Raw genomic sequence first — 25,908 nt, 5'->3', positions numbered from 1 at the left:
AAAACATTCAACCATCAAAAACTTTGTTCATTATCATTTTATATAGAATTAGTGCGTATACACCATGAACAGTGCAATAAATACAGACTGTTGTAATGTTAGAATATCACTTAAACATATTTTGCTGAAACACTATGAGCATCGCAAACAACTGTAAAATGAATGACACTATAGGCCACGAGTATGGAAGTAGGTGTATAAATAAGGAGATAACAGACAAACAGATGTATATTTACAATGCCAAAATGCAAACATGTCTGCAGCATAACTGCACATCAGTACAGTACATTGGATTTTTACAAATATAAATAAAAATTCAAGATTATAATCATCAATTCCTTCTTATTTAGCTCTAATACCGGAAATATTCAAGGCGTTTTTGTATGAGGTTCCTGCTGGTATGGGTTTGGTTTCATTGACAATTAATAGTTCAGTTTTCAATACTTTTGGCCTGCAGTGTACAGATGAGCTCAATGAAATGAAGCACAAATGCCCCAAAACGTAGTTCTTTTTGCATAATGTGTAATTGCAGAGACAAAAATGTTTTGGGGAATTGAACAGGTTAATTTGTAAACCATGTCGCTAATAGAAATATTATAGCTATACAGAGTGATGGAACTGGATGCAAAGTGGTATTTTATTAAAATGTAGTACACAAGATGTAAAAACATTTTGAAAAGCCATTGATAAGACTGAGTATTTACCTCTTTTTTTGACAGTTCATATAAAATAATAACTTAGACAACTGGCAGTTAAAAAGATGTGCTTATTTTGTTACAAGGAATGCATTAAAGTGAGTAGTGCAATCATTTACAATTGGGCAGCTCAAACGTCTTGGTGTGAAAGCCTGTGTGTGTCTGTGATAAGTGTTTCATTTACCACAAGGAGGTCAGATCACTGTCAAAAATATGATCTACACTGTACAGACAAACCGATATTAATGACACATTAATTAAAGCATCACGTCGCCTTCAGTTAAATCATGTGAAGGACATACAAAAATAAGAGCTTACCCACGGCGAAATATTTTGTGCCTTGCCTGTTTTGAAGAACGTGGAACATCAAAGGATTAAAAAGTTTGGTCATCGTTACAGGAGTCTGTCCAGTGGCCGAACGCCTCGCAGATGTCGCAGTAGGGCCGTTCCCCTCCGCGGCTGCCATGATGCGTGCTGTGAGGAGGCGAGTCAGGAGACTGTGTTTGGGTGGGACAGTCTTCTGTGTCGTGCTGGTCAAAACAGTCACAGATGTCACAGAAGACACGTGGCAGGATTTTCTTCTTCTTCTTGACCTCCCCAGATCTAAAAAAAAAAAAAAAAGACGAATGTAACAGAGACTACTGTAAAAGCCTATAGTTTATATCTCATATCCTGGATGTGAACCAGTAAGGAAGTAGACCCACCCATTGTTCTCGTCATTCCCAGTGAACTCAGCCAAGGCTATTTTCTTCAGCTTCACCTTCAGCTCCTCATTCTTCCTCTGAAGATCTACTATGACTGAGTTCAGGAAATTGATCTGTTAAACAAAAACAAACAGCTGAGTATGCACACACGAAAAAAGGTAAAGTTATGAACAGCTCATACATCGCTTTTAGTGGAAATTCTCCACAAGGGGGAGTTCATTGTTAGTTTTAGTAGGTACAGAGCCTACAGAAAATCATCATACCACTTTCAACATGTTACTTTATTTGTCACACAGCCTGAAAACAAAGCCCATTCCAAACAAAACTTTTCCAGCTTTACTAATTTTCATCATCATCAAACTAATGAAAAGAAAAAAAAACAGAATAAAAAATAAAATACTATAATAACAGGGTCAGAAAAGTCATCAGTCCCACACAGTTAGTGTACTAACTTTGTACATCTAGACTGGGGAATATTTGTCCATTCTTCCTTGCAGAATTGCTCAAGTTCAGTCAAATTCTACATATTTTCTATCGGGTTTAAGTCAAGGCTCTGATTCTGTTTCGTTCACTTTTCTTATCCTTATGTCATTGCATTGTTTTTTAGCGATGTTTTTAGGATAATTGTGATGTTGGAAGGTGAATCAACTGCCCATCTTCTGCTGTCTAGCACGGGGATGCAGCTTTTCCCTCAAGCATTCATTTTCTCTTCCATCCTTACCAATCAGTCCCTGCTAAAAAGAAACATCCCTACGACATACTGACACCACTATGCTTTAAAGTAGGTATTGTGTGTTTTAGGTGGTGTGCTGTGTTGGATGTTCCCCGAATGTATTGCTCGGTGTTCAGTCCAAAAAAGGTCAATTTTGGTCTCATCAGACAATAGCACATTCTGTCAGATGGCATCAGAGAGTTCCAGGTGTACTTTTTGCATAGTGTAAACGACACTGTGTTGGACTTTTCAGGAAGGGCTTCTGTCTTGCCACCACGCCATACAAACATCAGGGTTTTTTTTTTATTGTCACATGCACAGACCAATAGCAGCCATAAAACCACCTTTGGCCTCTTGGTAGCTTCTCTGATCAATGCCCTCCTGGCTCGGTCATTCAGTTTGGACAGATGCAGGCATGGTGTTGGTGGTACAATACACTTTCTACTTCTTAATGGTGTTCTGATCAGAACTCAGAGGGATAGCTAAAGCCTTTGAAAACTTTTTGTAGACTTTCAACATTATCCCAGAGGCCCTTTACATGCACTTTCCCCAACCATGGTGAATTAATTTTCATTACTAACAGTGGAATCTTCATTTATTTTCCAGGGTGTAATGTGACAAAATGTAAAGATTTTCACAGGGTATGATGATTTTCTATATGCTCTTTTATCATTATTAAAAGCTATACATTGGGAATTAAGCTACATCTGATACCATTGCAGTTTACTCATCCATAGCAGCCTGAGGTATGTTGGATCTAAATCTCTTTTTAATACTATGCACATTTTGTCATCAAAATGACACCAACGCTTTACTGTGCTCATTAACCAAAATGCCTACAGCATAAAAATCAGTGACACAGAGCCATCAGAACCCTCAAAACAGAAACTTATTTTCCAAATTTGCTAATAAAAGCAGGACAACATTCACATCTGAACAAAGATGTATGAAAATAATGAATGGATGCTTTACATGAATAAAACTTTTTGTTTACCTGTCCCTCAGCAAACTCTTTTTCTTCTCTTAGCTGGCTTACAATTGCATCACCTATGCACAGACATAATATACAATTATAATCCAAACTACAGTGGTCATAAAGTTACTGATGAAGCTTTTGTATGCTGACTCACCAGAGGAATTCTCCTCCTGGTCATTATTCTGCTTGCCCTCCAGCTTCATTTCGAGACTGTGCACTCTGCTCTGTAGCGTCACCTTGTCCCGCTCCAGAGACTCCACAGCTGTCTGCAGTGTTTTAGCCATTGCATTCTCTCCACGCAACACTGCAATCTGACGTATCAGTGTTCTTAGCTCAAATCTCAACAAAAAATATAACAGCTGTGTACAGGTGCAAATATTGGCTTTGTGGAATTTGAATCAGCACTCAAAGCTCTTACCTCATTCCTTAATGCTTCTAATTCTTTGTCCTTTTCGGATATTAAAGTGTTGGAGTTTTCCCTATAGGTTCACACAATGGAAGCAAATGTACAAATGTAAATACTAGTAATCTTTACTGGGAGACAAACAAAGGCACGCGGAGAGAAACTTTTCGATGACCTGCATGTTCTCCAGAAAATACTGTGAATCCTTATATAGCACAGAGCTTATTTTAGGTGATCGCCCCAAGGAATCCAGTACTGTTTTTAGCTTCTGCTTCACTGGCCCTCATTTCCCAACAGGCCTTTAAATAAGCTGCACTTCACTCTGCACTTGGCATTTTTAACCACTTCTGACGGAGCATGTGCATCACTGTACCTTCCAGAATGACACAGTATGCAGTGTCAATATGGGATGTGATAAATTATATTAAGGAGATAATATTATGCCTTAAGTGCCGTTTCAATGTGGTGCAATGCTATGCGGTACAATATGTAAAAAAAAACGTGATGCAATGTTATGCAAACGGTCTTATTTTTACTGAAAATCCTTCAGTTTGCTTGTGCGAGAACACGTCCGCTTTACTAGGAGTACGCAGTATGGAGAAACGTGGATTTGTGGAGCGAAAAAAAGAGACAAGAGCAGAATTGATAACAGTTCTAATTTACAAGAAATGCACTATATGGTATAGCAATTCATGTATGCTGCTATAATTTGGTGTAGCTTTTTGTAAACATGGAGAAAAATCTGCTGACCTGAGTCAGTAACTTTACATTTCTCCTGGTGGCCGACTAAAAGAAAAGTGTTTGACATTAAGTTTCTAGATAAAATACATTATTTAACTCCTTTTAAAAACCCCAGTACAAGTCCTTATTATGGCTTCCAATGTAACACTGAAGGCACTTATAAAATGCCAGTCTCAGGAAATAACAGTAATTTGAAGGCAGTGTAATTACAGCTGGGTGGAGTGAAACTGCATCAGAGCGACCCTTACCTCTCCCTAATCTCTGACTGGTCGTCTGGTATCAGACGCTCTCCAGTAAGCTGCAAAATGAAAATAAAGCCTGTTTATAAATCTCTTCCGATGACTTCTTGCTGTACAAAAATACACTATTTAAATCTCCTGATCAGTAAAACTTAATAGCTCACCTGCTGGCTGCTGTCCAGCTTCTGAGAAAACTTTCCTTTTTCCTCCTGCAGTGCCACAAGCCTCAATGACTTCTGATCAGCTGCCAGCTTCAGCTCCTCGCTGCCAGGTGAAAAACAGAACTCTCATAAACACAATGGCTGCTTTCGTGCTGTAGATTTGGGACACAAATGAGGGTTTTTGTTAACAGGTGGATCGCAAGCTCGTTATGTGAATTAAATATGTATACTTTTTATTGCCAGGGTACAGTCATCCACATCTCTTCGCTCTCTAAAAAGGCCTGGTATTAAAGCCATTTTTTTAAACTTTAGAATAAAAGAATAGCTTTTATTTTTTATATATACATTAAAGCACAGTAAAATTCGTTCTTCGCATATCCCAGCTTGTCTGGAAGCTGGGGTCAGAGCACAGGGTCAGCCATGGTACGGTGCCCCCTGGAGCAGAGAGGGCTAAGTGCCTTGCTCAAAGGCTCAAAGGTGGCAGCTTGGCAGTGCTGGGGCTTGAACCCCTGACCTTAGGATCAGTAACCCAGAGTCTTAACCACTGGAATTTCCTACAGACAAATTAAAAGAATATCTGTTGTCTAGTCTGAGGGAAAACTCACTGCAAATCCATACTTATCCAAATCCATATGAAGAGTCCTTCAGAATGAGCACCTTTTTCCTGGCGGGAGTTAAAATCATGTAAATCATATACGTGGCCTTCAGTTAGCAGTTGAACACATATGCTAGATTTTGGAGCAAAGTTTTAGACATTACCATAATGTGTCTCTTCACCTCCATAATCAAAACGCCAACTGAAAGAAAGTATTGTGGAAGATTGATGTTTATTGCTCATGTACAGCTCTAGAGCTGACTCATTCTTTGTTGTTCATTGGTACTTATCATCAATCTGGGCTTATTCAATATGTCGGCGTGCACATATCGCAATAATACCTGTAAAATCCATTTGACATTTATTTAAAATAATATAGGTGAACAATTTACTATTCTAAACAGTCATATTCATATTGCCATTGTGTTTTTGTCCACTCTCCTGACTGCTTTTGTTTAAACGCCTGAACCTGACTGTGATGAGAAATCTGATCTGAGGCATGATGAGAAATTATTTTTAAAAATAAACAAGCAAACAAATCAGTTTTTAAGACAACAATCCCTGTATAGTCATTACTGCCCGCAGCATATGCATCAAACATGCTAGGTTTTTTTTTTTTACTGTTTGCTCGGACTGATCCTGAGCGCTATTAATTCAGATTTATCACACTCAAAATTATTACGTTCAAATGCAAAAAGAAAAACATTTTGAAGAATTCTTAATTAATTGACAACAAATGAGAACAAGCATGTTTCTTGTACGTGATACAGAGATAGATTAACTATATCTCCCTGTGTAAAAAAAAAGTTCTCCTCTAGAAAGGTCATGGACAGATTTGCTGAAGCAAAGTCTCTGGAGAAAAACGAGGCAGGCAATTATGTAAAGCATCTTGGGAAAAGCTTATGAAAGGTAACTGTTCCTTTTAAAGATGCATTATATTTCATGTATTAACTTTTGGCTGAAAATGACTTTTGGGTAAATTCCCGATAAACAAGACTTTAAAAAAAAACCTATGGGATTAAGACTATTTGGTTCTGTGTGGTATTTTAACTGAAAGATGCTGTAGCCACATGCTTTCTTATGTCATCGTTTATACAATTTGCTTTCAATGACGCACGAAAACACTGAGTCAAATGTAAGGACCCATAAAGACTGGCATGAGTGGGTCTCGATTGTGCACCATGGGGTAACTAGAAAACGACTACTCACATTTCTTTGCACAGGCTTCCAATGCGCTGGTTCTCAGAACCGAGCTGATCCTTGCACACACTAAGTTCCTCCTGATACTTTGAGTTCTGCTGCTTCAGAGTTTCAAGCTGGACGAAGGGAGATAAAAACAGATTACATGCATCAACCTTGCTCGAACGATGCTCAGAATGCTCTTTGAAAAGTGAGATTTTTTAAATATATATTATATCAAACAAACCTACTTTCTATCAATAACCAGCTTTTGACAACAAACATTCATACAAACAAAACCAATGCGAAAAATATAAAAAAAGGTTTTATAGACTTACATTTTAGTCAGTAAAAAAGAGAGAACTTTTTTTTATATATATTTGTACAACAATCCCCCACAAGTTGAACAGATAGTCACAATCATTATCATTTACCGTACTAGCAATGCATGACCTGTATATTTAGCACCAAGTAACAACATGCCCCCCATTTGCACTGAATAAAAGGTTTACTCTACACTAAGAGTACAGTACCTGGAAGTGAGAAGTATACATGCTTCCTGAGTAGGTCTGCTGAAATGCTGCTACATCCATGTCTGTGTAGCCTTGAAACCCCTTTATGCAGAAAACCAGCAAGATCAATAATGCATTGCCATCGACCCCCTGCTGAGTGACAACTAAAGAGCATGCGAGAGCAGCTCACACAGCATAGCGCGTTCTGTAGCTGCCGCCGTCCCGAGCACTCACATTCACACCCTCTCCGACATGTTTCACATGACAGCTTCAATACGTAAGCACCTCTTTGCTCCTCCCTCTCCCTCACTCTTTGTGTCTTTCTGTCTCTCTCTTCCAGCACTACCCCCTCCATATTCTATTTTTCCCCGATTTCCATCCCACGTCCTCCACCAATCTGGTCCATTCATCCGTTCACTGCCCTGTCGCTGGGTCGCACCTGTTCACTCTGAGTCCATGTTTTTCTCCACACTGCCAATTGTTTGAGTGAAGATACTGATTCACAAAATCTGTCACATTACGCACATCTAGCATCACAATGATTCCTCATCCCTCATCCTAACAGAATGGAAAATAATTTACAATGTGTCATGCAAAAAGTCCAATTTGGGGTTTATCATTTCCTGCTGAATTTAAACATGTTCAAAATCAAGGGCAAAAATACCATGTTTGCTAAATAACACTGCCCTGGACTGTAGCTTTTAGCTACTAATGTTTTGCCAAGTCAAGCGGAACACGTCAGCCAGCAACCAGACTCACATGTGCATCATTACATCATATATGGAACGTGCTGGAACAGACTGACAAGGTAAGAAAGTAAGACAGAAAGTGCTAGATCGCAAAGCTCAGCTTTAGCCATGTATGTGTCAAATTAAAAACCTCTGGTGCACTGCTGTTCAAAAATAGATTGGTCTGAAAGCATGCAAGTACAAGCTGAGTCTTCGCGATAACATTCAAAAGTAAAGATTTTGCCATTAAAATATTTTAAAAGTGTTGCTGGGTTTTTTAGGACGATTATTATTTGCTTATTCCATGCTTATTACAGACACAAGAAGTAACCTTGTGACCACATTAGAATTCAATAGAAACTGCTGACAGCGCCACCTACCAAGAACATAAATCACTCGAGTTCTAAAACTTTTCTTCAAACTCGGATTTTGTTTTGAGAACTGTATCGAATACTGTACTATGTTCGAATTGTATTGAATACTGTACTTCTTTCATGATAATCATTTAAAAACCATACAGCACTTGGTGTGTGCAAGTAAAACTCTGGAATTTACACTTACACATATGCTGTAAATATGTGCTGTACATCAACTGTAAAAACAGACAATTGTAGCAATTGCACTTAATGAAAGAAGAGACCTCCTGTGCTGCATTCAAGGATGGCCTGTGTTGTCATTTCATTTACTCAATGAGCTGATCTGCCTTTAGACAGATCTGTCTCCCCGAAGCACAAAAACAGCTGGCAGCCAGCTGGCTAACAGCTGCCATCTTGTTTTTCATCTTCTTTACTCACTTCCACGGGAAGACTAAGCCATATTGGAGAGTCATTTTGTAAAAGTCACACATTTTTATCGTCTTCAATAAAAAACTATCCCTGGTTTGACCAGTGGCAATACAACAATTTAGCCCCAGTAAATAAAAACATACGTTTTCTACATTTACAGGTAAAACTCCGTAATGCAAAGAATGTTTATGACGTATGGGCAGCTGTAGCGAGGTCTTCTGAGCTCTATTAGTGGTCCACTAGTGTAGCAAGTAGTCTCACAGCGCTACCTAAAGTTAAGAATTATTTTATGTCTATTAAATTAACAGTAAATGATTTATAACCACACAGAAACATCATAAATAAATCTGAAAAATAAGAACATCAAGCTTTATGTGTTTCACAGCCCTACACAGGCAGTAGAGTCCTAATTGCCCTAAATGTCCGTTCAATTACCATTTAAGAAATGACATAAGCTACACATGCTACCACATGCTGTGCATAAAGCTGTAATGCAAACCACACACAAGTTGGGTAACAACTTTATCACAATGTTTGATTATCAGTCTGTTTTATTTTTAAGGTTTTTAATTCGTTTATCTGCACTGCTTTAGCCCGGGTCCTGCAACATGCACATGCCCCCACTTCACACCTAGAGCCAACTTCAAGTCACTGGTTTACGTACCAAATGTTTTTTGTGAGAGAGACCAGATAACCTAAAAGAAAATGACATGAAAACATGCAAAACTCAACAGTAATCAGACGTTAGGAACAAACCAGAGACCCTGGGCCAACTCCACATTTCAATTAAAATAAATGACTGCACAGCTGTACGACCACTGAAATACTCTCATCTATACAAAGGCTAACCAGATGCGTAATAATATAGTTCATAAGCATGCAAGTAAAATGAAAATTAAATTGCGGAATAGAAACTAGCTAGCATGATACACCACTTGATAGCTCCACTCTCTGCAAGCATCTCTGAATATAAGGTCATGAAGATAAAAAATGTAGAAGGTCAATCACAAATTAAGCCCAAATCTCCTTACCTCCTGATGTAAATCTTGATTCCTTTGTTTTAATTGTTCCAAAACCTCTGAAGACTGGATATTCTGTGAATAAGATACATTAGGTTAAAATCACACAGCCAGGGCTTTCTGACAAGAAACAAGACATATCCCTTCATTTTGTATAGTCTTTATGGCGATTTCTCTTACTTATTGTTCACCTTGCATTTGAGTAATTTGTTGAATAATGTAAACTATCGTCTTTGTGAAGTTTGTAATAGATTTGTAAGAGTACCAGAAATGCCACATACAGTGAGGTTAATAATACTATTGGAGTCTCTAGTTTGTGCCACTTCAACACTTTAGTGCCTTGTGAATCTCACATTTCGCAAGAGTGTAAAGCTTGATGAAACACAATGGGAGTTAAATGAGTGCAAATGGTATGTCTATAATATTCGAGTCATTGTGAGAAGAACCCTAAGGACTGCTTCAAGTTTAAACCCAGTGTTCATTTTAATGATTTGTTTTTCTAGGCACAGGCGAAAACAAAAGCTCTTCTTGATGCACGTGTCTTTGCCTTGAGTAGCGGCTGAAAATGATATAAGCCAAGCAATATGATTTGCTCACGAACGCTTTTTCCCACCGATGCCTTCATGCCTGCAGAACAGAGGGATGGAGCTACAGAGCACTGTGGATTCCTTCCAAATGATGTACAACTGCCAAGTAAGAAATTCAATCAACCTAATACTGTAGTCCCAATCCCTGGGGGATGTTAATGTAGTTTACTGGAAGATATTTTCACAAGAATATTTCTTCCACACTTATCTCATAAACAGCCGAATGTGTCGAAAACAAGTAACAAACGTAATGAATCAGTGTGCATCAGTGAAACCCTTTGTGCTTGTGTGCCCTTGTACCACTTGTAAAGACAAACTCAACAAACGTATGCTACATCAACTTCAATCTTCATCCAGCTACTTACTGGCTAATCATGTTTTTAAGGTCAACACCTCACCTGGATTTTATCCTTGAACACTTGCAGCTCAGCCACCTTGTGCTCCAGCTCATCACTCCTTCCCTGCACTTTGCTTAGCTCCTGCTTCGCTTTGCCTAGTTTCTCCCACAGATCCTTCTCACGCTGCTTTTGCTCATCATCCTGCTGCTGCCTGAGGGCCACCTCCTCCTCTAGCTTCTTTTTTTCACTGAGCAGCTGCTCCAGATGTTCCTTCTCTGCCTGCGTGCTACTTTGCATCTCTAGAAGCACAAAAAATAATCACTCATAGCAACATTCACCCTTCATTCAAAAAACATTTGAAAATGCAAATACAAAAATACTTAAAATCATGCTAGTGCTATATTGTGCAGAACTAGAAAGTTCCCATTGGTATGCCAAGAGAATGGCAAGAGTGTGCAAAGCAGTAATCAAAGCAAAAGGTGGCTACTTTGAAGAACCTAGAATATGACATTTTTCAGTTGTTTCACACTTTTTTGTTATGTATATAATTCCATATATAATTCCATGTGTTAATTCATAGTTTTGATGCCTTCAGTGTGAATCTACAATTTTCATAGTCATGAAAATAAAGAAAACTCTTTGAATGAGAAGGTGTGTCCAAACTTTTGGTCTGTACTGTATATGCAGCAATACAATTGAGCAAATCAACTGCTCAACAACATCCAGATGTGCTTTTAAGTCAAGTTTATTTTTACCTTTTATGCAGAGTGCAATTTTTTTATGTTCCTCCGCTTCGGCATCAAGTTTTTTCTTCTGTAATAATGAAACAGAAATGAGTATAAACTAATGGAGCCATTTAAAGATTTGGGTGCTGCCCTGTTCTACATCCCTTCACACAGTAAAATATGTTACAAGTGTTCTTTATCTGTGCATTTCAATACAAGCACTGCTAAACATTTTCCTGGTAGACACTTTATTAAATCTAACATAAAAAAAAATAATGTTGCAATTGCTGTGGAATATGTCAAATTAAAAATGTTGTTGCATCATTTTATAGAAAAATAGCCATATCACTCCATCCATCAGCTTCATATTACAGCATGCATTGTTGTGTTTTATTCTATGGATTATACCTGACAAGAATCAATAACGGGTGAGGCCGAAATATGAAACAAGTAGCAAGATTTTAGTTATAATGAAACTGCTTTCATAGTTATATGGACGTGTAAATTAAGTAACAACATTTTACAATCTGTAGATCTATTTTCTTTTAGCTTAAATACATCATACCAAATCATCCAGCTGATGCTGGAGGGAAGTGTTTTCCTGATTTGAGGAGCTGAGTTTCTGTTGAAGGAGATGCACCTCTTTGTGTCTGGCCTCCAGCTCATTGCTCAGCTCCCTAACCTGTAACAATAAAAATATACCATCTGTTCACATTTTCAAATCACTGTAAGCCTAAATCTGAACTAAATTAACATTAAAAAAAAAAAAAAATCCTGATTCATATACAGTACTACTACTGAGTGATAATATAGTTTACCCACAGTATTCATGAAACATGAAAATCAATATCCTAAATGTACTACTTTTTAAAACAGTAATTATATATATATAATTTTTTTTTTTAAGAATCTGCATAAGTTGTGGAATAAATGCTCCGACCTTTTTGTCCTGTAATGGAGGTGAGCCTGAACCAGCTTCTGCTCGCTGAGCTCGTAAGCGTAGTTGCAACTCTGAAACTTCCTTCTCCAGCTCCATGATCCGTGACCTTTCAGACACTGTGGCCACCTATAACATGAGGCCCAGTGCCATTAGTTACTTCACAGAGTAACACACATCACAACAAAGGAATTACCTTTATTATAATGCTGAACTGTTTTTCAATCAATACTATCTGTAAGGTTTTGAATGGATAGCTAGTATTTAAAAAAATGCCGTTCTTGGTGTAACATCCTGGTAATGAAAACTCCAAACCTACCTCGTTCCTGCATGCAAAACCGGCAAAAGTGTCATAAAATGCAGCAGTGACTAAAGCCTCAAGAGATCACTTATGCAGCTTCACTCATCAAAACGCCTGCCTTATTTGATAATGTGAGACTGAATTACCCTAGTATCCTCTAACTCCCTCTGGAGTTTATCAGCTTTGGTCTTTTCAAAGAGAAGGCTCTGTTCGAGCTCCTTAATGTGGGCATGTTCCAGTTTGGTCTGCGTCTGTTAGTAAGAAAGAGGAGAGGAGAAAGAGAACAGCAGTGCTGCAGTCACATGCAAGCCTAACGCCAAGTACGAAAAGCCTCACGCAAGCCTTGACATCATCCACTGTCTATGAATGAGAACAAAGAGAGTAGTGGCACAAGAGATGTGTGTGGAGGCTGGACAGAACGAAAAAAGACTAGAAAGGCAACAAGGAGTTTGAGGAGAAAAACCAAGGATCAGAAAAACAAAACATGAGGGAACGCATAAGAAAATGAATGAGTGAATGAAACATGAACACATTTCTATAATATAAAATGAGAATCCACAACGGTGTAAAATCTTTTAGTATAAATTAGAGCATATGTAAGCAGAAATAACAAGCTGGGTAATGTCTTCTCATACAAATATTAGTATAAAAAGTTAAGATTTCTTTACGATAAACAACAAAATATAAGAAAAACAAAGTAAAAGCCAGTGTTGAGATAAATTTGCATTACATCTATAATGTTATGCAAATTAAATAATGCTTTCAAAAGGAATTAATAAGAACCTGAACAAGGCTCTAAAGTGGTGTCTGCAAAATGCGATTCAACACTGGTATGTTATTTCATTTCATATAAAATGCAATTGTCAACACATTTCTTAAAAGTTATTACTGAATTCTTGACCATAAAAACTTTTGAATGCATATTGAATATATATCATGTTTAGAAGACTTGCTTGTTCCTTGTGTTGAAATAAAGATTCGGTTTACCTCTAAGTCACCTTTGGTAATGTAAGCTTCCTCTACACGGAATTGAAGATCTTCCACCTTCCTGCATAACAGACCAAAGAACTTTCAAGCATGTAATGGTTGCTCAAAAACATATCCTTTGATCCCCTATTTGTAATTCATTTTGTATAATAAACATTACCTTTTCTCCTCTTCTAACTGATTTAACAATTCCACTTTTTCTCTGTCAGCAGTCTCGACAAGTCTGCGTAACTGGTCAAGTTTAGCCTCCATCTCAAGAACATACTTGTAACACAAAAAAACATAGGGATGTATGCAATATATATATATATATATATATATATATATATATATATATATATATATATATATATATATATATATTGCATATCATATATATTGCATATACATATTATTAGGGCTGTCAATTGATTAAAATATTTATTCGCGATTGATTGTTACTTAATCACACATATTTATCTGTTGTAAATGCACCTTAAATTAATACTTTTCAAGTTTTTAATACTCTAATCAGCATAGGCAAGGACAAATATGCATGCTTTAATTATATTTTTTATTAGATATTTATTATTAGTGAAACAAAACTCAACACACAGCATGAAGACTACATTTTTTTTAAGTCATTCTGGTGTTTTAAATTATGTAAATCATCACGACAACTGAACTTTTGCCATGTTTTCACACAGACGGTTTTAATTACCGGATGTGTGCATCATGGTCAGCTTGATTTGAGACTTGGCGGATCAGTAAAACAAATGTATTATTTTTTTTATATATCTGAGTCAAGAAAGAAAGTAGTTGAAGGTTTTCATTTCACCTTATTTATTCACAAAGTCCTTTGTTTGTAATTACATTAGTTACATTGTAATTACATTAATATCCATCTATATATAGTCAACCCCCGATCATTTGCGGCTCGGAAAATTTGCGGATTCTCATTTGGAACCTAACTAAAAGCAAGTTGCAGATTATTTTAAAATTCGTGGGAATCCACAGCCGGACCGAATATTCAGGAACGTTAGGAATAACATTTTAAACTATGTTTTCACTAACAAGTTTCATAAATTTGTTATAATAAAACACATTATTGTACTAAAGTGACAATGTCTAAATGAATCCACTAAGGTACCATAGGGGCTGCGGGGATGGATTTTCGGAATTTATATATATGTATTTTATTATATATGTAATAAATAAGTTGTTAATAATGTTCACAAAAATAAATATATTGATCATACTACAATGCAGCACCAAGGACACTCAATAAACACTCAACTCACTTGATCCTGGCCTTTCCTTAACAAGGCCAGCTCCTGCTGCACCTCTCCAGCATGACAGGTTGCTTTGGCCACTTCCGTTCTCTCTATGTCCCTCTCAGCCAGGAGTTGCTCAATGTGCTGCTGTTTCTCCTTCAGAGCCTCCAGCAAGGCTGTGGTCCCCGAGATCTTCCGTGCATAGCGGGATGAGGTCTCTGTCAACTAGGCAATCAGAAAAAAGACCATAAAAAGGCAAAATGGTGAAATTGCTTATGCATATCTCACTGTATAATCCATTTTAACCAACATTTCAGTCTTAAATAAGTGTGAGTATTTACAAGGCCTGCACGACTCGGTTTTCCTCCCACTGAAGAGGTGACTGAGCTCAGTGAGCTGACTGAGGAGGCGCTGGGGCTATGCTGCAGAGTGGACCTGCGCCTTGAGTTTTTCAATTTGGTGGTGGAAGGGAAGCCAATGCGGGTCACTTTATGTGCTGGAGCAAACAGACCATACTTTGGCAGACACTGGAAATACCTAAAAGAATTAAAAAAAACATAATTAGTCAAGAAAATATATTGAGAAGGATATACACTTAGAGTTGTTTAGTATACTGTAATACCTGGCACCAGCCACGGCTCCATCATTCTTGCCAAGCGGCTCATCAAGCTCCACGCCACACCAATGCCCTTTAGCAAATTCAGTCTCGCCCAGGAAGCGCACAACGCCTGCCTTCGTTCCCCCAATCTGTAATTAAGAATGCAACGGATTTGGTATGCACCCAAACAATGCAAGAATGATTGGTTGGAATTAGCAAGTAGAGAGCTTGTTATGCACATATTTACATGGCATTTCCCAAACGAAGGCTTAAAGCTTTTCAAAATGGCTAGCATTACTCTTTATCTACAGTGAGACACAAATGGTTCCAAACTTCCCATCCAGCCACAAATGGCAGTGATATCACTTTAAAACTAAGGACCCCATAGCGGTTTTAGCAGAGAAGTTCCTCAGGAGCTGCTTCTAATTTTTAAATCAACCACAAATATTCTAAATACAGACATAAATGGAACCAACTCTAAACAGAGTAACATTAGGACCGGTAGTCTCCAAGTCACTCTCTCATTCTACAAGAACAGGTCCTTTGTCACCCACACAAAAGCATTTTATGTTTCCTAAACTCTAAAAATGTCATGATGAATCACAACCGTGGATGTAGGCACCAGCACAAATACAGCAGTGAAGCTTACTTGCTGACACCAGCAAGTGTTTCAATTTTACAGGAAGGAAAGATGTGAAAGAAGAGAATTCTTGGAGATTTGTCATTCGAGATTCTTTTTCAACCTACAGTCGACCACATAAATCTAAACTTTGAAAACCCTGTTATTCTTGCTGTGGTGATGTAAGGCACCAAAGAATTCAGTTGTCTCTTTTAATCCAGAAAAGTCCAGAAAATTACTGAGAAACAGGATGTGTCTGTAGATGAAATATTTTGTATGAACAGCTGGCTTCATATACTGTAATGTCTGACGTCTGATTTTTCAAGAACCTTTTAGAACTGTTTCAAAAATCTCAAATAATTTATTTCTGATATAAAGTATGATCAGAACCTTATAACAATATATATTCTCACCAGCACACGATCGCCCAGCTTCAGCTCCCGTTTTCCCTTCATGGTCGAGTCTGTCTCAGACAGGTTGGATACAGAACCGCTGGCCGCCGTGGCCAGGTTTGTTGAGGTTTTAGCAGCGGTGGTAGATTGAGCTTCCTCAGAAGCTGCAGTTGGAATGTCAGCAGATGACATCTGGCTGGTGCAAGGCGGCGCACCATTGGCCTCACACTCGGGAAGAGGGGTCCGGGACAGTTTGGAAGGCCGGGTGAAAATGCCTCGCAGGTCATCGCACTGGAAGTAGCGCACTCCAGCGACTGAGCCATCATTCTTTCCTATAGGCTTGTCCAAAACAATTCCTGCCCATTGGCCTGGTGCAAACTGGGTTCCACCAACAAACTGAACATATCCTGGCTTGTTTCCATTCACCCAAACACGTTCACCAACTGTAAACTCTGCCACTGAGTCATTAACTCCTGCAGCCCCAGGACCTGGAGAAGTTGAAGTTTTTGCAGTGGCTGCAAATAAATATAGGACAGTCGTTTAAGACTGAACCTTGATGTTTGATTGCATGCGTTATCAATGCTACAAGTAAAATATTCTTACCTGAAGGTGGGGAGGTCTTGGTTGGTAAAGAGCTAGGTTTACTGATCTTAGTAGGTGGCTTAAGACCACTTGGCTTTCCTGTACTCATGTTTCCTTGCTTTGTGCATGTAAATGAGTTGACTTTTCAAATGAATCGAGGCTTTACCTAAATTAAGAGATGATAGCCATAATTAGGATAATACACAAAAGAGCAATAATTTAAAATTATTTGTATTAAATATACCTTCAGGTGCTACCATTTGAAAACATTTAACCTGCTAACAACCATCCACTTTGCATGGTATGTCTCTTATAACTTACTGATTGATTAGTTTAGGTCATAAAGTGAGTTGTAACAGCCCACTAGTGATGTTGTTATATAAACCAATAATATTTTATATCATTTATTTTTTTTATAAAGATGTAGGGAAAAAATATATTGTAAAAGCATTTCAAACAAAGTATGTTTGATTTTAAACTGAAAATGGCATTAAACTGAAAAACATTTTTTGCAAACTTTTTTTTATTGAGCGTCTCTGATATGAACTGAGTGCTGATAACTGGAGGATGCTGTGCCCATGGTTTCCAAAAAGAATTGCAGATTTCAATTTGACACAGAAGAGTTTTTCACTTTGTCTGACTACATTTCAAATGAGCTGACAATTGAGAGAAAACAATGTTTCTAGGTTATGTTCACATATGGTTTCTTCTTGCATGATAGAGCTTTAACCAGCATTTGTGTATGACACTGCATACTGTGTTCACAGACAATGACTTCTGGATGGATTTCTGGGCCCATACGGTGATTTTCATTACTGAATCATGACAGTTTTAAATGCATTGCTGCCTAAGGGCCCAAAGATCACAAGCATCCAATACTGATTTTCGAGCACAGAGGTTTCACAAGATTCTATGCAACTTTTTCTGAATTTGTTCCAGAGGTTTTTCACAGACTGGTGAACCTCTGTCCATCTTAACTTCTGTGATACTCTGCCTCTCTAAGATACTCATTTTATACCCAATCATGTTACTCACCTCTTGCCAGTTTATCTAATAAATTGCAAAATGTTCCTCCAACTGTTTTCTTTTTAGTAACACTTACATCATTTTGTTGCCCCGTTCCAATTATTTTTCAGACATCTCGTGACAATCAAATTCAAGATTACCTTATATTTCCCTTAAAATGGTACATTTTGTTAGTTTACACATCTGACATGTTTAAATGTTCTATTGTATCCAAAATATGGATTAATGAGATTTAGCAAATCATTGCATTCTGTTTTTAACACAGTATCCCAACTTTTTGTGAGATCATATCAGTGGGAATATACTTCAAATATATTTTACTTATATTAATTCATAGGGGTGAGAATTATTGTGCCACACAAATGTATATTCACCATTTTTTTTAATATAAAAGTATGTTATGTTTGCAATTGTGTCATTTCTGTATGAGCAGAATATTTATGTGATTTAAAAAAAATCAAAACTTTCAACAATAAAGAGATTTTTCACAGCCTTCTTTTCAAGGGTGCCAATATTACTGGAGGACACTGTAAGTATTTGGTTCTTTTTATTTGTTTATGTTTTTTTTAAAGTAAATCCCAATCAATCCCAAATGGAAATTGTAATTTGTTCATATTGCAGTTTGCCAGGTAGCTGGGGTCAGAGTGAAGATATGATACAGCACCCTTGGAGCAAACAGGGCTAAGGTCCTTTCTCAAGGGCCCAAAAGTGGCAGCTTGGCAGTGCTGGGGCTTGAACCCCCAACCTTATGATCAGTATCACTAAGCCCTTAAGTAACAAACAACATGATCATTATCAATGCTGAAAATTTCAGCGAAACTAGTTTTCAGTGTATATACTCAGGCCTTGAAGTTACACGACTAACAGTAAACGACACGTAAATAGAGATTTTCATCTGCACACAAACAGCTGATATTTCTGGTTTCCTGGTAGCTGCTTCTCGCTTTCTCTTGTCCATCAAGTCCATTATAGCTGCCATTATAGCTGTTGATGTTTCAAATAATAAGAACGTAACACTCCTACCCTTTAGGAACTTTGCTATCGCTGTCTTCGTAACCAGCATCACGGTTAAATTGTTGTTAAACACAACTTGGCTCGAACCGACATAAAGATTCGATATTTTAATATTTAGAAAATACAAACTAGCTAATAGAAAAAGAAGCGCGCATGTCTTACCGTCCAAATCAAACACCGCCCCACTGCAAGAAGTGAAGGAATGTTATGAGCTGCATCCCAGGGGTTTGTTGTGTTAGTTCTCTCTCTCTCTCTCTCTCTCTCTCTGTCTCGCTCACACACACACACACACACACGTAACAGAGGCACTACCTCGGACTAGCAGCCAAGCTAGCCATCAGCTCCATCCTTTCACGCCCAAACCTGACTAACCCAGCTAACTAGCATAATATGGCGCAGTAACTTTCCTTTCCTTCCAAAGACCAGGTGTCCATTTAATTGTTCATAAAACAAATAAAGACATAACGACTTTCCCATTAGGGAAAGAAAAAAACATACTGTTTGTCTACTGATTAAAATTAATATGGTCGTTTTCAGAAACCTGTATTCCAGCTAGCAGCCTAGCATGATGATGAGTAACGGGCACCCGGAATTCCCTGGGTTGCTATGGCAACTGGCGAGCAGCCTGCACGAGCCTGATACCGCGACCTACGGGGAACGTGTGATGGCCCTATCTGAGCTTCAATGCAGTAATTACAAACTGATTGCACAATATTGTACATTTCTTAAGAGGGTCAAAATCGTTCATGTGGCAATAGGGTGAAAATTGTGGTGACTGGCTGCCTCTAGTGGCTCAAGTCAGTGATTCGATTTGAACCGCGTTAGGTTTTTTTTGTACTCCGTTTTACACGGTCGGTTTATCATAATAATGATAATATCAAAATAATCGATTACTATCGTATTTCGGGGATTATGTTCGCATCTTACAACGTAATGTTCTGGGTAGTTTTCCTTGATCAGCCCACCCGTCCCCCCGGTGCATTTATCACAAGACAAGTGGATTTTAAATTCATCCCGTTCAAACCTGTCCATATTAGAATGCATTAGAATTGGTAAGAATGTAACACAGTGCACAAGACAACAATGTGAGACAGGACCAGACAGATCATGCTAGACTAGACAGGACAACACAACAGTATTGGGTGCAATAAAACCATTGCAGAGCCGATTTGCACTTGTTTGTGGATGTATTTATGGAAAACAATATAACACGTTAGATAAACGAGCCACACTTCTCTCAATTGTTGTTTCTTCACTCACCGTTTTCCAGCAACGTTCAGTGTCAGATTAATGAAAGAAATCTGGACACAACATTTCAAGGCACAATGTTTCTACTCAGTCGACAAGAATGTGTAGGTGAGAAAGTCAGACAGATGGACTAAAGACTAATAAAGCGCTGCTGCATCGCACAGTCTGGAGCTCAGCAAGGCAGATATCCAACTATCATGAGTTGTAATGGAAAATAAACTAAATCATAATTAAACTCGGGAAAAGCGTTGATTATAGGTCGATTGTAAATGTTGATGCCATGCATGGAGCATGCATTTTTCATGGAGCATCACAGTGGTCCATGCACTCGGCAAATGCTTAATTAATTTATAACTGTAAGATGAAAGGCTTTTGTAATCCATTTCATAGGTTATGAAGCAGAAGTATTGTTTTTCAGACAGCTTCAGTGCGCTGTGTCCCGTGTGGTTGCTTTAAGTCGGATGGGAATGTGCAGGAGGTGGGCGTTCCGTGCTGCTTCTCCTCTACAGGCTGCAATGACACTCATTACGCAGTCCAATATGAGTCACTAAAAGATGCCCGATTAATTTTTTTTCCACAGAGGAGCTACAGAATCGGAAAAGACGAGCGAACAAAGCGATATTTTTTGTCGTGCTTTTGGAAACGGCAGTGAATGGAAGGTAAGAGGGATTTCAGACAGTCTGTCTGTCCACCTCCTGCAATAAACAATAGGCGTTATGGTGCCTGTCCTGTGAGCCCATTATTAAATATGATTATTTCAGTGGCCAGATGTTGGATTCCAGCTGGTTATAACGGAGGGATAATTTAATATACACCTAATTATCCACCGTTTTCTGTTAATTTCTATATTAAATCATCTATTGTTCTCTATGGAAACACTGTAGCATGAGGCTGGTTATTTGCTACTGAAACATAGAATAATGTATTTGGAATAGAATAATAATTTCTCATCAAACCATGCATGCACATAAACCCATAAGAGTCCACGTTTTTTCAATACACGTTTTGCCATGTTTAATACTTGTATTGCAAACCATTGACAGAATGGAAAGAGAATGAATCGAATACAGCATGAAACAATAGAATTAGTTCTAATACGAGCTGTGTTTACATACAGGTGTATGATTAGGTGTAATGTATTCTTTCCATTTCAACGCTACTAAATGATAACGGAATGAAATCTTACAACTCATCTGGGACTACTTAAATGCTCAATGTTGATTTGATTGTTGTGAGAGATGCACTTTGCAGGCTCACTCCTCTCCAAATTATTATTTCCTGGAAGTGCATTAAATAAATAATATAAACTGCTTATGTACACAATCTTCAGGACGACTGGTGAAAATTAGTTTCTGAACAATATACCAGCTAATATATGGTTAATATTGAATTTGTTGAGCTACTGAATTTTTTGACTGGATGAATTTTAAATCTTGGTGCAATGCTAGATGATGCTAGTTTTTAGAAGAAGGAAATGTTGGATTTAAAATATTACGTGTGAAAATGATGTGTCAGCAAAACACAGAATACAGCTTGGATTTAAGACAATAAAGGCATGATAAAAGACTTTTCTACAAGACGACAATGTATAAATAGATAATCCAATAAAGAACTAAACACAGAGCAGGTGAACACAATAGGTCAACTTACCAATTGCTGGACAGAGGTGGAGACAGGCCCATAACAGAATCAGAGACTAATACAAAGATACACAAATCAACATGACATGAAAAGAGTGTTTGTGGCACGCAGAGTTTTGAATCATCTTCCAAGGCATTAATTATTGAGACTGAGATTGACTTTAAATTGCAGCATATATATATATATATATATATATATATATATATATATATATATATATATATATATATTTCTACCTTGCTATTTGTTATTTATTGTTTTCAGAACCTCACTAACAATCAGTGCAGATGGCTTTTATGTCTAGATTCTCCCGATCACGGAGCAATTCAAGGTCTCCTAGCAGAAGGGATTCAGAAAAAGGGTCTCCTATACTGAGCATTGCCGAACTCGAACGTCTCCTGTACACTGGAAAAACAGCTTGTAATCATGCCGATGAGGTTTGGCCACGACTCTACATTGGAGACCAGTGAGTAGGTTATACATATAAATTTTTTAGAAGGTAAAATGTTTGGATATGAACTGGAAGTCACATTGGACACCGTGGCTTTACTTTTGCAGGCATGGATAATGTCATAGAATGCTATGCTGTATAACGGCATTTTACTTACCCACCTGTTTTACCAAAAATCTTCCAGGGACATTGCCTCAAACCGGCAGGAACTTATAAAACTTGGGATTACGCACATCCTAAACTGTGCACAGAGCAAATGGCGAGGTGGTGCAGAGAACTATGAGGGAATGAATATCACCTACCATGGTATCGAGGCCCATGATTCTCCTTCCTTTGACATGAGTGTCAACTTCTACCCTGCTGCAGAATTCATTCACAAAGCCCTCAGCATGGGAGGTAAGGCCAAACATTGACTAACATGACAGCATGTTGGTTATGAAGACATTAGCAATAGTAGTTGGTAAATCTCTTGCAATCTCATCCACATTTCCGGCAACCCCAAGGTTGAGAACCTACAGTATGTGGTAAAGTGTTCTCCTATTTATGTAGTCTATATTTGGCTTTATAGGAACGGTGCTTGTGCACTGTGCAGTAGGGGTGAGTCGCTCAGCTACACTGGTGCTGGCTTACCTTATGATTCGACAAAACATGACCCTGGTCGAAGCCATTAAGACAGTCAAGGACCACCGAGGTGTCACCCCCAATCGAGGCTTCCTCCGGCAGCTCAGTGGTCTTGACAGCATTCTTCGTGCCAGTCGAAAGACAACCTGAAACCACCTGTAAACTCTGGATTCCCACTTCAAACCCATTGCCTTGGCTAATGCGTGTACATGTAGTACCATCTTTCACACTGTTGTTCTGTGATCAGTAGAAATGCCTTACTACATTAAGACCTCTTGAGGTGTGCATACTGCCTTATTCAGTGTTAACCCTGACATGTTGTTCAAATGACCAGATCACTGAGCTTCTTTAACCAGTTCGGTTTCACTTTTTATTAAATTGGGCTTGTATGAGTATTCACTCCCATTGTAGCTCTCCACAGTGTTACAACTTGGATCCAAAGTAAACTAAATAAGAGTTATTGTCATGATTTATACGGAATAGCCTTTATTAGTTGCAAGGGAATCAATATAATCAATAAAAGTTGTAAAGTTTATGACTGCATAAATATTAACCCCATTGCTGGGAACAGAATTGACCTGTATGTAATTAATACATCACAGGATCTCAATTCTTAGAGGACCTCAGTGTTTGCTAGAGGAAATACCAAACCAAACAACATCAAAGACCAAGCAACCTTAAAAAAAACAAGAGAAAATTCTGGATAAGCATCAGTCAGAGTTTAGTTATGTGTAGAATATTTATCGACTCAGAATCTGGGAGGGAACACTCACTCAAGTCTGTGAGCAGGTACGGAGGGAATTAGTCAGAGAAGCAACCAAATGGCCTATAAAATGTTCAGGGAATGTGAATACTTTTACAAGCCACTGTAATTCAATTTCCAAAGCAAACAAAAACAGTGAATGAATTATTGGTACATATCCAGCTTTATCCAACAATCTATGCTATGAGTAGCAGTATTTAAAAAAACAAAAAAACGTCTGATTATCTGTTTAACGGAATAAGGCTAGCAGCCTGAAAGGGTTAATTATAACTGTATTCAAAGAAATTAAACAGTAAGAGAATCCACTATGATAGAGAGAATTCTTGCAACATATCTGTTTATAAGCTGCTTATTCTAAGCTGATTTTCTCAAATGTAATTTTTTTATAATAGGGTTAGTATTTATTATATCATGACCTCAGAAGATTTTACACAATATTTATGCAGCCATCTTTTGTTTGGCAGCTCTAGCTCTTCATGTAGCAGTGATTTGGCCCCTTTTGTATGAGTTAATGCAATATAACAGATTCTACAGGAACATACAGTGTCTGACATGTCAATGAAGCATCTGTTTCTGATAACTGGGTTTTTATGGTCAGCAGAAATGAATTAAATATCAATTAATTTGACAATATCTTTCATTCTGTCCAGCCTTAATGGAGGAACCTATTAGGTATTTAATGTAATATTATGTATTAGACTATTATTATACAGTGATTGTATATGAAAGTGTTTGTCTGTGACTTAGCTTAATGAGAAACATTTTAATGTATGATTTTAGTGTGTCGTTTTTTACGTTTTTTTTTATAATCTGCTTTAAATTGGGACCACAAAAACTTCAATAAGAGGAAAAATACTGCACACCAAATTGTGTCTTACAAACAGTTTCTCTGCTCTCGTTAAGATCTTACGGAGAAACATAGATCAGTTATACTCTTTTTGTGTGTGTGTGTATACATATACAAGCATATTTCTAAATTCACAAGTGATAAATACCTCAATAGTGTCAGTATTTGTAACATGCTGCATTGGTAATCATTTGCCACCAAGCCATAACTGTGTGGTGTGAATAATCTGGGTGTAATACCAAGTTGTTAGCATTAGATATGTGTACTGTATGCTGTATTTTAGTTTAAGGTGTCTTGTGAATGGTTCTGTATTGCCCATTTAGTATTGTGCCACAGTATATACAACTTCCAAATCGAACTTTTAAAGAATGAATTGTTTAAGTGACAGGCTCGACTACATTCTAACTTGTCCTAAAATCCACAAGTTACCTTTCATGAATATCGTCCTGCAGCAGCTAAGTACTGTTATAAATGATTGCAAAAAAACCAGCAGCATCTGTCAAAATAACACTGCCCGCATTGTTGATGAAAACACCCTCTGTGTAAAACCATTCTTCTGATACATTAAAAACGAGTTGGCTGGGATTTTTACTATAACAGGATTTTTAATCTGGATGAGGAATAATCATAATACCAGAAAAAAATTTTTTTTTAATTGTGCAATTAATATTTACTTTCTTTTGTATTGCTTTTCTGCATTAAAACTGAAGAGTGAAGTATTGTAATCTGTCAGTCCACAAGAATTTCTGATTGACCAAAATTGACATTGTATTTTATGTTCTGTAATCTGTATTCAAAGCTTCCATTATAATGGACCCTGGTTATATCACTACTTGAATTCTTTTCGGCAGATTATGGTTTTTTTTAATTCCTCAGACTATGAAATAAAAATTCAGAAATAAAAAGAAGGCCAAATTGAAGTTGTTCTTTGTGTATGATTCCAAAGACATTTTTTTTAATATATTTCTTTCATTATTTAATCTTCTTCATCTTCTTCTTCTTCTTCATTTGGCTTCTCCCATTAGGGGGACCTTAGCAACATCACAGGTCTTACCACAGTCCTATAAACTTTCCCTTTCACTCTTGCAGATACCCTTCTATCACAAATCACTTCTTCCACTCTTCTCCACCCACTCCACCCTGCCTGCACTCTTTTCTTCACTTCTCTAACACCTGAACTCCTCCACCTCCTTCACCTCTTCTCCCTGCAACCGCACCACTCCACTGTCCTCCCTCTTATTCACACACATGTACTCTGTCTTACTCCTACTGACTTTCATTCCCCTTCTCTCCAGCGCATACCTCCATCTCTCCAGGTTCTTCTTAACCTGCTCCCTACTCTCACCACAAATCACAATATCATCTGCAAACATCATAGTCCAGGGAGACTCCTGTCTGACCTCGTCCGTCAGCCTGTCCATCACCACTGCAAACAGGAAATGTCTCGGGGCCGTTTCTTGATGTAGTCCAACCTCCATCTTAAACCAGTCTGTCTTTCATACTGCACACTTCACTGTTGTCAAACTGTC

At 37.8% G+C, this 25,908-nt stretch overlaps 2 protein-coding genes across 6 annotated transcripts; one reads left to right on the top strand and one right to left on the bottom strand.

Moving 5' to 3' along the window:
- Positions 1–22: 22 nt before the first annotated feature.
- Positions 23–19,101, bottom strand: clip1b (CAP-GLY domain containing linker protein 1b). 2 transcript variants are annotated; one of them, XM_046861476.1, is made up of 22 exons: positions 18,971–19,101; positions 16,790–16,934; positions 16,208–16,701; positions 15,200–15,324; positions 14,919–15,114; positions 14,605–14,802; positions 13,485–13,588; positions 13,325–13,385; positions 12,484–12,588; positions 12,040–12,165; positions 11,665–11,781; positions 11,130–11,187; positions 10,435–10,673; positions 9,462–9,524; positions 6,436–6,542; positions 4,635–4,734; positions 4,480–4,529; positions 3,506–3,566; positions 3,242–3,398; positions 3,106–3,158; positions 1,400–1,512; positions 23–1,298 (listed from the first exon to the last, which is right to left on the bottom strand). In XM_046861476.1, the coding sequence occupies exons 2-22, from the start codon at positions 16,875–16,877 to the stop codon at positions 1,070–1,072; spliced, it is 2,844 nt and encodes a 947-aa protein (XP_046717432.1). In that variant the 5' UTR covers positions 16,878–16,934; positions 18,971–19,101; the 3' UTR covers positions 23–1,069. The 2 variants fall into 2 exon arrangements, with proteins under 2 accessions (XP_046717432.1, XP_046717433.1); XM_046861477.1 differs by lacking the exon at positions 12,484–12,588.
- Positions 19,102–19,147: 46 nt separating this feature from the next.
- Positions 19,148–25,293, top strand: LOC124393569 (dual specificity protein phosphatase 26). Of its 4 annotated transcripts, XM_046861482.1 has the most exons (7): positions 19,148–19,234; positions 19,346–19,497; positions 20,447–20,534; positions 20,637–20,715; positions 21,985–22,163; positions 22,333–22,544; positions 22,717–25,293. In XM_046861482.1, the coding sequence occupies exons 2-7, from the start codon at positions 19,374–19,376 to the stop codon at positions 22,917–22,919; spliced, it is 885 nt and encodes a 294-aa protein (XP_046717438.1). In that variant the 5' UTR covers positions 19,148–19,234; positions 19,346–19,373; the 3' UTR covers positions 22,920–25,293. The 4 variants fall into 4 exon arrangements, with proteins under 4 accessions (XP_046717438.1, XP_046717439.1, XP_046717441.1 ...); XM_046861483.1 differs by lacking the exons at positions 19,148–19,234; positions 20,447–20,534 and having other exon boundaries at positions 19,374–19,497; positions 22,002–22,163; XM_046861485.1 differs by lacking the exons at positions 19,148–19,234; positions 20,447–20,534 and having other exon boundaries at positions 19,374–19,497.
- The last annotated feature ends 615 nt before the right edge of the window (positions 25,294–25,908 follow it).

Source organism: Silurus meridionalis, chromosome 11, assembly GCF_014805685.1.
Source record: "Silurus meridionalis isolate SWU-2019-XX chromosome 11, ASM1480568v1, whole genome shotgun sequence".
NCBI lineage: Eukaryota > Metazoa > Chordata > Actinopteri > Siluriformes > Siluridae > Silurus > Silurus meridionalis.
Note: the sequence above shows the minus strand (reverse complement) of the source record. Positions and strands in the feature narration are given on the sequence as shown.